The sequence below is a fragment of the Ictalurus furcatus genome, chromosome 13, assembly GCF_023375685.1.
Source record: "Ictalurus furcatus strain D&B chromosome 13, Billie_1.0, whole genome shotgun sequence".
Classification (NCBI taxonomy): Eukaryota; Metazoa; Chordata; class Actinopteri; order Siluriformes; family Ictaluridae; genus Ictalurus; species Ictalurus furcatus.
The window spans coordinates 10,212,634-10,222,606 of NC_071267.1; the positions used below are offsets into that span (position 1 = coordinate 10,212,634).

At 39.8% G+C, this 9,973-nt stretch overlaps 1 protein-coding gene across 4 annotated transcripts; it reads left to right on the plus strand.

Moving 5' to 3' along the window:
- The first annotated feature begins 366 nt into the window (after positions 1-366).
- Positions 367-5,479, plus strand: adprm (ADP-ribose/CDP-alcohol diphosphatase, manganese-dependent). Of its 4 annotated transcripts, none has more exons than XM_053640552.1 (4): positions 367-479; positions 1,357-1,942; positions 3,309-3,431; positions 4,979-5,479. In XM_053640552.1, the coding sequence occupies exons 2-4, from the start codon at positions 1,381-1,383 to the stop codon at positions 5,266-5,268; spliced, it is 975 nt and encodes a 324-aa protein (XP_053496527.1). In that variant the 5' UTR covers positions 367-479; positions 1,357-1,380; the 3' UTR covers positions 5,269-5,479. The 4 variants fall into 4 exon arrangements, with proteins under 4 accessions (XP_053496527.1, XP_053496525.1, XP_053496526.1 ...); XM_053640550.1 differs by lacking the exon at positions 367-479 and adding an exon at positions 495-543; XM_053640551.1 differs by lacking the exon at positions 367-479 and adding an exon at positions 551-851.
- Positions 5,480-9,973: the final 4,494 nt, after the last annotated feature.

Here is a 9,973-nt window from a genome sequence, read left to right on the forward strand (position 1 = left end):
GGTTTGAATGGTTAGCTGGTGTTTGTAATGGTATTTGTAGTGGAAACCCTTATAATTTCTGTGATGGTTTCTATTGTTTTCAGCAGGGTGAAAATTCCCTTCTGTTTACCTCATGCACTTTTTATTAAACAAGCCATGTTGTCATTTTGCTAATCATACCAGAAAGCATTATAAAACTCTCCCCTTTCTGATTCCATGTTTCTATAGCCAAGTAGCTAGTTTCTGAGCCAATGAGCTACCTTCAGCTACATAGCTTACACAAATACATGTGACTGTACACGATATAACATAGGACCTGCACCAGAAACAGAGCTGGTTCATCTTCAGAAAACTAGAGGCGAAAAAATAGCACCAGTTTTGTTTGAGTCGGCTCGAGTTATGGCATGTAATACGTCCTCCAGTTCCGGCAGGGGGCAGTGTTGAGTTGATTGCTAGATGCAGGTAACTCCAAGAAGAAGAAACTGAAGCTGTCATTACAAGTATGTTTACCTCGCGGAAATAAACACGTGACGTCGTCCTATCGTAGTAGACCTTCGAATGCTAGTGAGCTTTAAATTATGGTATATTTTGTGTATGAGCCCATGCAGTAATAAAATACATGGAAATATTTATATATGATTCGATAGTTTATTTTGTTAAATATCAAGAATCTAAAAGGTGCGCGTTATAGCTGACACCTGGATGAACACTTTACAGTTGGTATTATGATTGTAAGTCATTCCCTTCAAATGCTATTGAAGTTAGAAACGTGTTTAACAATGTCGTATGTAACTTTAGAGACGGTCCCTTAATTTCCGCATATCGGCGAATAACGAACGTCCAACGTCAAGCCAACTTTATACCAGCTCTAGGTAGAAACGATCTGAATTAATGTTGTCTAACATGCCTGAATTATTATTAGTACTATAATATAGTAGCAATGTACATATAGATATGTAAACAATGGTCGTAGAGGTTTGTTTATGATTCAGCTTTACAGCAGGTGTTCCGGAAAGTTCAGTTCGCCGGGTTCTCCTTCAGCGCGCTTGCGCGAAATCACGACGTTTTCTCCGGCTACTGCGTTGTGGTGTGTGCTTTATTGTCGCGCGTGTTAGTTTATCGTGTTGTTACATCAGCATGAGATAAATTTCACGTTGCTTTCCGGTGTTTCTTCATTATAAAAGAGAGAGAGAGAGATTACCACAAGCTCCGACCTCCACTATCCGCACAACGCAGCAACGTCATGATTTCGCGCATGCGCACTGAAGGAGAAAAGGCGAACCGAACTCTCCGGAACACCGGCAAGTTTTTTCACATGTAGGTAGTCATTTCCGCATTATTTCACCTTTTTTAAAACGTTTCTGCCGTGATCTAAAGGCAAAACCTCAGAGAAAAGCTCAGATGGAGGACAACGCGGCTCCTGCCTTCACGTTCGGCTTGATCGCTGATATTCAGTACGCCGATTTAAAGGACGGTTATAATTTCCACGGTACCCGGAAGCGTTATTACAGGAACAGCCTGCACCTGCTGAGAAACGCCATCAGGCACTGGAATGAGGAGAAGGTGAAACCCAGCTTCATCCTGCAGCTCGGAGACATCATTGACGGCTTCAACAGGAAGCACGGTGCATCAGGTAAAGCTCTGGAAAAGGTGCTTGATGAATTCAGGGGCTGCTCGGCTCAGGTTCATCATGTGTGGGGCAACCACGAGTTCTACAACTTCACCAGGAGCGCCCTGTTCTCCTCTGAGCTTAACAGCGAGGTCAAAGGAGAAGAGGAGAGAGATGACAGGATGGACGACGTCTACGCTTACCATTTCAGCCCTGCTCCTAAATTTAGATTTGTGGTCCTGGACGCTTATGATCTGAGTCTCATCGGCCGGGAGGAATCGTGTGAGAAGTACAGTCAGTCCTTTGAGATCATCAAGGAGCACAATCCTAATGAGGAACTTAATCAGCCTGCAGGTAAATGAATCTGCTCTAATGCTAGAAATCTTGTGAGGAAAAACTTACTCTACTCCAGCAAGTCCCGGTTTTTCTGTCCTACCATACGACGGTTACGGACAGGAGAGGATGAAGGCTAGCACATCCTCCAAGATGCATGAAGCCATCCAGTACATCTGTTTGAACTGCTGTTTGTGCTATATCACTCAGAGGAAAGTGCTGTCTGCCCTCTTCCTCATACATGTGCTCCCAGAATCTCACGACTGGCTAGTGTTGCCAGTCAGGGAGAGAGTAATGCAGTAATGTCATTCCTCCCGCCAGTCGACTGATGGTGGATTTGACAGATACCGATATCTAAGTTGGACGGTACCTGCCGATAACCGATTAATCAGAATTGATACTGAATGAAAACATAACACTCAAAGCAAAATGTTGCTGAACTTTATTACAAAAATAGTATTACAAAAACAGTACTGACTGTACCATGAAAATGTACTGTACTTTTTTTAAATGAAATAAATATTAATATATATGAACTATTAATAAATATTAAAGTAAATAAATGATATAAATCCAAACTGAACCAAAAAGTATCACTCCAAATAACCAATAAAAATAGACATCCAAAATTAATATTAAAAACACTTCAAATAACAACAAAATTTGTCAGCGATAGTTTTTATTTCACCTCTAGAGGCTGCTCTTGTACTGTATAAGGACAGCGGACCCTTCTCAGCCGGGAAAAACGATCAGCGTGGATTTTTGACAATAACCGATAGTTCTGAGCACAGTGGCTCAGTGGTTAGTACACTTGCCCCACATCTCCAGGTTTGGGGGCTCAAATCCCGCCTCCGCCCTATATGCACGGCACATGCATGTTCCTCCCGTTCCTTGGGACCTCCTACGGATACCCCAGTTTCCTCCATCAGTCCAAAGACATGCATTGTAGGCTGGTTGGCAATTCAAATTGTCCGCGGTGTGGGAATGTGTGTGTGATTGGTAACCCTATGATGGGTTGCCACCCTGTCCAGGGATGCCTGTCCCTGTCCACACTGAGCTCTCTGGGATAGCTTCCAGGCTTCCCTGCCACCCTGTGTAGGATAAGCAGTACAGAAAATGGATGCTATTATAGGAATACAAAATTCAACTGTTAAATGTAATGTAAACTTAACAGACACCCAGAAGAAGAAGCAAAGACATTGGCAGCAGTTGAAACCTACCATTTATTAAAAGATGATGGTGGTGGAGATTTTGAGTGAAATTACCGAGCTGAAATGTGAGCCAGCAGGTTTTAAGCACAATCGTCGTGGTTCATGTACTTGAGCTACACTTGGTTTCAGATGGAGTCTGTAAAAGCGTTGTGACATAACATGGAAATTTTTTGCAGGCTTAATTCCGATGGACGGAAGGTTTGTGAAGTTCAACGGAGGACTCAGCCAAGATCAGCTCGATTGGCTGGATAGACTGTTGACCAGTGCTGACGAGAAAGGAGAAAAGGTCACGGTTGTGAGTAAGTATAGCCTTCCAAGTTCTACTAAATTTTAAGGAAACACCCCAAATGCTTTAAATGATTTATATCAAAAGGATCAGTTTTCACAGTGGTGATAGGGTGTTCACCAGAGGCAGTAGTTTAGTTTGTATCTATCTATCTGCATTTTTAGCCTCTGATTTCTGATGCTACGTACACCTCAGTTCGTTTTTATATGTGGAACAATTTTATTTTTGTAGTCCTTCAAGTTATTGGTTGTGTCAGCCTTAGGCTCCATCCACACACGTACAGATAATTTTGAAAACGTGGAACAAATACTAACAATGTTGAGAGCTCATTAATTCATTCATTAAACCTCAGTAAGCTTTTTTTTTTAAATCCTGGTCAGGGTTGCAGTTAGCCAAAAGCCCTTCAAAAATAAAAAATTATTCATAACGTAATCATTCATATGTGTGGACTGACAACGATGTGTAACAACTTTTTAATGTTACACTTTGGTCTTATCCAATGTCTCTGTTCGTAGTATTGATTGTAGCACTGGAGCGGTGGATTCCGGAGCAGTACTGTGTGTATCACGTTCTGACACTTACGCACTTAAGTGTTTAATAATAAAACAAAGTGAATTTAAGTGAAAGAACAAATTACAGACCCAAAGTAATGACCTATGATATACAGAGTCCTATCAAAAATTGATAACACGTGCAAAAAACCACGGTGGGCATGCACAGGTTGGTGCTATGGCATCAGTGTTCTCAAAAACATGCCTTCTTCCTGGCCACATGAAAAAAAAACCAATGAAAATAGAATAAAAAAATTTTATCACCTTGGAGGGAGGTTTCGACAAGGTTCGTTTTCGGTCACTCTAAACGCTGTATTTGTGTATCAGGCTTTAGATGTTCCACCCAAGACCCTTGGAGCTGGTGATAGTTAGTTATTGTACACTTAACTGGCCACAAGCTTCAGAATGATCAAGGCTGCACTCTGATTGGCTATTCACACTGCTTCTGAACATTGTGACACTATGGGGTTTTTTTTTAAGAAAGATATAGTCACTGGAAGGTCATGGCATCTCAAAATGATCAGAGTTATGTTTGCAACAAGAGGGTAAGTAACGGACATACCCTCATGTATTTGCTGACAGGCTATGGAAAAGGCATGTGATTGGTTGATTTCAGTGTCAGTCAAATGGCCCTTTGCTGTTAAAGTACTAGGCTCTATTAATAGCTAGACACCTTGCCACATGTAACTGAAGCTAAGCTGAGTAGTGTTGCTCTGTACATTTTCTGGTGATGTGACAGAAATTTGAAATCTTATATTCTACACATACTGTACATGTGAAACCAGCACACAGGTCAACTGGAGGCTTTAGACTAGCACTTGCATACTATAAATGTAGGACTATAAACGTACGAGCACGTAGCCTTATATAAATAACATGTTTTGTGCTGTTCATAAAAGGTTGATGATGACAAAAGGAAGAACACACACAAGTACACATTCATTTATTTAACCTAACAAAACTCTGCAATCCTGTACAGAGAACGTTATTTTCTACCTTCTTCTTGCAGGTCACATTCCTGTTCATCCCTACTCCACTAGCACTACATGTCTCACATGGAACTATGATGAGATCCTTCCTCTACTGTGCGCTCACAAGAGCGTGGTGTGTTTCCTTGCTGGACATGACCATGATGGAGGGTATTGCGTAGATTCAACCGGTATTCATCACCTCACAGTGGAAGGGGTTATTGAGACGCCTCCAGACTGCGATGCTTTCGGCACTGTGTATGTATATGAGGACAAGATGATCCTCAGAGGTAACGGGAGGATAAAGAACAGAGTGCTTATGTATCGATGAGGCAGGAGATATATATGTGTGTGTGTGTGTATGTAATATATTTCTGTGTACGAAACTTATTTAATTGACATCGAATCATCTCTGAAAGCAATTTGTAAAGTATTTAATGTGCAGAAAAAAACACTTTACTAACTTATATTTTTATGTGTGAATATTGAATGATGATCAAAAAAATATTATCTTTTAATAAAATAAACAAATGTCTATATGAGTTGTTGTTTATGTATATTTTCTTTGGAATTAAATGGTATAATTAAGTAAAACTTTACTTCATTACCTTAAGTCACCAGTTCACATCTTGCTCAAGCAGCTTTTCTTTACTTAAAAAATAAAACAGATTGGGTGTGCTATTGTAGGGAAACAATCACTGATGGGGTGATATGATGTGTCCCAATGCAAACTAGAGCTTAGAGCTTTATTTTCCTAAACCAACATGTCCCAAAGTATTTATTCCTTATATACCACAGCAATGTGCCCACTATTCATTTTTTGCACTAATTAAAGAATGGCACGTCATACCGTTTCTCAGTTTATAATTATATTTAATGCTGTGGAACCTCCATAAAACAAGCTCCTCGTATAACTTTACGTTATAACATCTCTAAACAGTCGTTTCCTCACCAGCCTCTTTATTATCTTTCTCTTCCTGAGAGAAAAACTTCCTAACTTACTCATACTGACTTTTACAAAATACTGACACCCGAGACTCTTTCCATAAACGTCTCCTTACAGAACGCTACACCATTAGGCTTCGATTCTGTGGAGCATGCAAGTCCATGTGAATGAGCTGTTACTATAGAAGGTACAGTGTATGCATTCATAACTTCTAGCTGGACTAGGGCAATGTCTGTCTTTCAACACTGCAAAAAATTGTGAAAATATCTTGAATATAGTCCAATTGATCTATTTCTTATTATACGATTGCAATAGATGAAATATAAGATCATTAAACATATTTCTAGACGTTATTACTCATTTCAAAGTTTGTCGTTTTCTTATTCTGTTGGCAGATATTTTCACTTCTTTCTAGAAATAAATGCTTAAAATGAGCAAAATTATCTGCCAAAAGAACAAGACAATTTCAAGCTTGAAATAAGCACAAATGGCTTGAAATGGGTTTAATAATCTTATATTTGGTTTATTGTAATCTTATAATAGGAAATACTAGAGAAATGTGATTACATTTAAGGTATTTCCACTTGCTAAGATGTAATGTTTTGTGGTGAGGAAGCTACAGATCATTCAGAATGTGGCAGTCAAGAGTTCTTGCCAACATCAGATCAATTTACTGTACTCTAGTATTATTTTGTATACACTGACATCCTGTTATGTTATGTTATGTTATGTACAGGCCTATTATTTTGTTTACACTGGCTTCCTATTATTAGCTATAAAATGTATCATTTGCCAAAGCCCCAGCTCCAAAATATCATGCTGATCTCTTAGAAATATTAGAGCCCAATTACAACCTCTTTCATCAGCTGATGCAGGTTTCCTGCTAATCTCTGCTAATCACTTGCAACTATGCTGGTTATACCCAGCCCTAGTTCCATTACTGTTTTAACATTCCCTCATCAATTGCACCATCATTTACCGTGCAGAGTTGTTATCATTGCATCATCATTGCTGTTCCAATACTTCATCATTCCAAGCGATTTTATTATTTTATTTTTTTAAAATGAAATGATGCTGGTACTGGGAAACCATACATGTAGATATCAGGAGGAAAACTTGCCCAGAAAGCATTGCAACATGTTGTAATTCCCTTTTCGAAACAGAAAACATTCGCAATAATGGGAATGAAGTACATCAAATATTTAAAATAAACCCCATTTGACTTAATATAGCTTATACAAATAACTAAGGAATTGTTTGCCATCTTAATAAGGCCTGCTCATATCTATAAGGTTGTAGGAGCATTTTTTTTTTTTTTTACACATTTGTACACATACATGAGGCATCTGTTTCTGTCAAATGCCACCCAATCCTGTTGCCTTTTTATACTCGTCTTTATTGTCTGCTTAATAGAAGTATAAACTCACTCAAATGAATTAACATTACACACTCCCACTTCTTTGTATGCCAAGTGTTTATAAAGAAAAGATACTCATGAATAAGCTGTCCCTATCCCCCACCGTTCCTCTGAAAACATGGTGTACATGTTTCCATGATACACTTTTCTGTTGCTCTATTCCTGTACGTTTAACACAAACTCACTTAAGTAAATTACTGCATCACTTTTGGGTTTTAACGTCAGAACAGTATGAGTCAGAAGAATTGTGAAAACGTGTAAAAATGAAACCGTTCTCAGGGAATTGTGTGCAGAACTGAAAATGGCTGACAAGAAGTCATATGACACTGTAATAGACCAAATACTATTGCTTTTCTACTATTACTATTCTTGCATACTACTACTTCCTGCAATGATCCCATCAGGCAAGGAGCCTGTTTAACAAATAGCTGACAGTGGACATTTTAAAAGGTTTAAACGGCCTAATAAAAATGCATTAATACGAATTAATTAGCGATTTTTTTCCCCACCGATGTACCAGACAGTAATCAGTTGGGCGAAGAGATCACGATAAGGCTTGTGTTTAAACGCCACAAGTGAATTTTACCTCAGGTGATGAGACAGGAGGTGTAGCTGATGTGGATGATGCTCACTCATTTCCCATTCTAAAATATATATATATATATATTATATATATATATATATATTTTGACAGTAATGGTTTTCCATGAGTAGATTGGGTTCTAAATGTAGATGAAGGTAGGCAGCTGTCTGTGGCAGTGCAATGGAATCTTTAAATGCAATTTTATCCCTTTATACTTTTGGAGGTAACCAGACTTTTCATATGGAATGAAACACATCAGGTTGTAATGTTATAGGAAAATGATAAAGTGGCCCAATGGAAACCCAGGCAAAGTGGATTGTCTTCCTATAACAGCATGTGTCAATGTTTTATTCTTTCTATAGCTCAGCAAATTGCTCTGAAGAGAAGTTAGGTCTTATTATTCTGATCATCTTTATAAAATGCTATCATTTTACTTGTGGTTGAGATGCATACAAAAGAGAAACATGTTTAGGTTCAGGAAAGCCTGTCGTTTTCCTGAAGTGTAAATAGTATAAAATGTCAAGTGGCCAGTTGCTTCGCCACCTCACAGCTCCTGGATCCTTGGTTTGATCCTGAGCTCAGATTATTATCTATGTGGAGTTTCTGTGCATGTTTTCCCTGTGTCTGTGCGGGTTTCCTCAGTGGTCTCCAGTTTCCCTCCACCTCCGAAAAACATGCCAGTAGGTGAATTGAATTGAAAAGATATGGCCAAAAGTTTGTAGACACCTGACCATCACACCCATATGTGGGCCTTCGGCAAACTGTTGCCACAAAGTTGGAAGCACACAAATGTACAGGATGTAGCGTTACAATTTCCCTTCACTGGAACTAAGAGGCCCAGTATGGCAATGCTCCTGTGCACAAAACAAGCTCCATGAAGACATGGGTTGCCAAGTTTAGAGTGGAAGAACTCGAGTGTTCGGCTCTGAACCCAGATCTCAACGCCACTGAACACCTTTGGGATGAACTGGAATATAGAGAAGGGTCTGTCTCCGTCCTGCGAGACTACAAACCATGCCTATTACAAAGAACACCCATTACAAGAAACGCCTACTAGCAAATCACACCACACAGCATTCCCATTCCCACTCGAAGATAGGTGAACGAATTTCGTCAGTTTCCATAACCCTAATCCAAACATTATTAGTTGTTGGTGTAACTTGTAATAGTGGGCGTGCTTTGTAAGGTGTGTGGTTTGTAAACCTGACGGTCGTTTTATTTATTTGTTGTGGGTGTGGTCTGTCAGTCCCTCCAGGATTTTCTGATTTTGCAATCGCAGAAAGTAAGACAAAATCACGCAAAATCCGCAATATCCGAGGGAGCTTGCAACTTCTCAAAATTACCACAGATTTTCCAGAGATTTGGGCCAAGATGTGTCATGTGACATCATCACAACGTTCATTCAGCCAAAGCCCTCTTTGATTCATGTGCGCCAAACATGAGTGCACGTAAAACGTCTCATTTACCAACAAACATCAACCGTGAAAGACAATTGCAATTTTGCCAATTCAAGTAGTCTTCCTCAACCAAAAAAAAGCAGAAAAAAATTTTCATTACAAATTTTGAAAAAAAAAAAAGCTGTAGCAAAACCAGGCATTTTTGGCTGCAACAATAATAAAAAAAAAAACTCAGCGAAATCCTGTATGGACTGGTTTGTATTCCTGCAGGATGCAGACGGATACACTTGGGAATCCCAGCTACTCACCAGGCCTCCTCAACCAACATCAGTTCCTGACCTCAGTAATGCTCTTGTGGCGGAATGAACACAAATCCCCACAGCCACGCTCTGAAATCTAGCGGAAAGCCTTCCCAGAAGAGTAGAGTTCATTATAACAGCAAAGGGGAAAGGTGATGTTCAAAAAAAGCACATATGGGTGTGATGGTCTGGTGTCCGCATGTTCTCCCCGTGCTGCTGGGGTTTCCTCCGGGTACTCCGGTTTCCTCCCCCAGGCCAAAGACATGCATAGTAGGCTGATTAGCATGCCCAAAGTGTCTGTATTGTATGAATGAGTGTATGTGAGTGTGCGCTGCGATGGATAGGCACCCCGCCCAGGGTGTACCCCGCCTTGTTCCCGATGCTCCCTGGGATA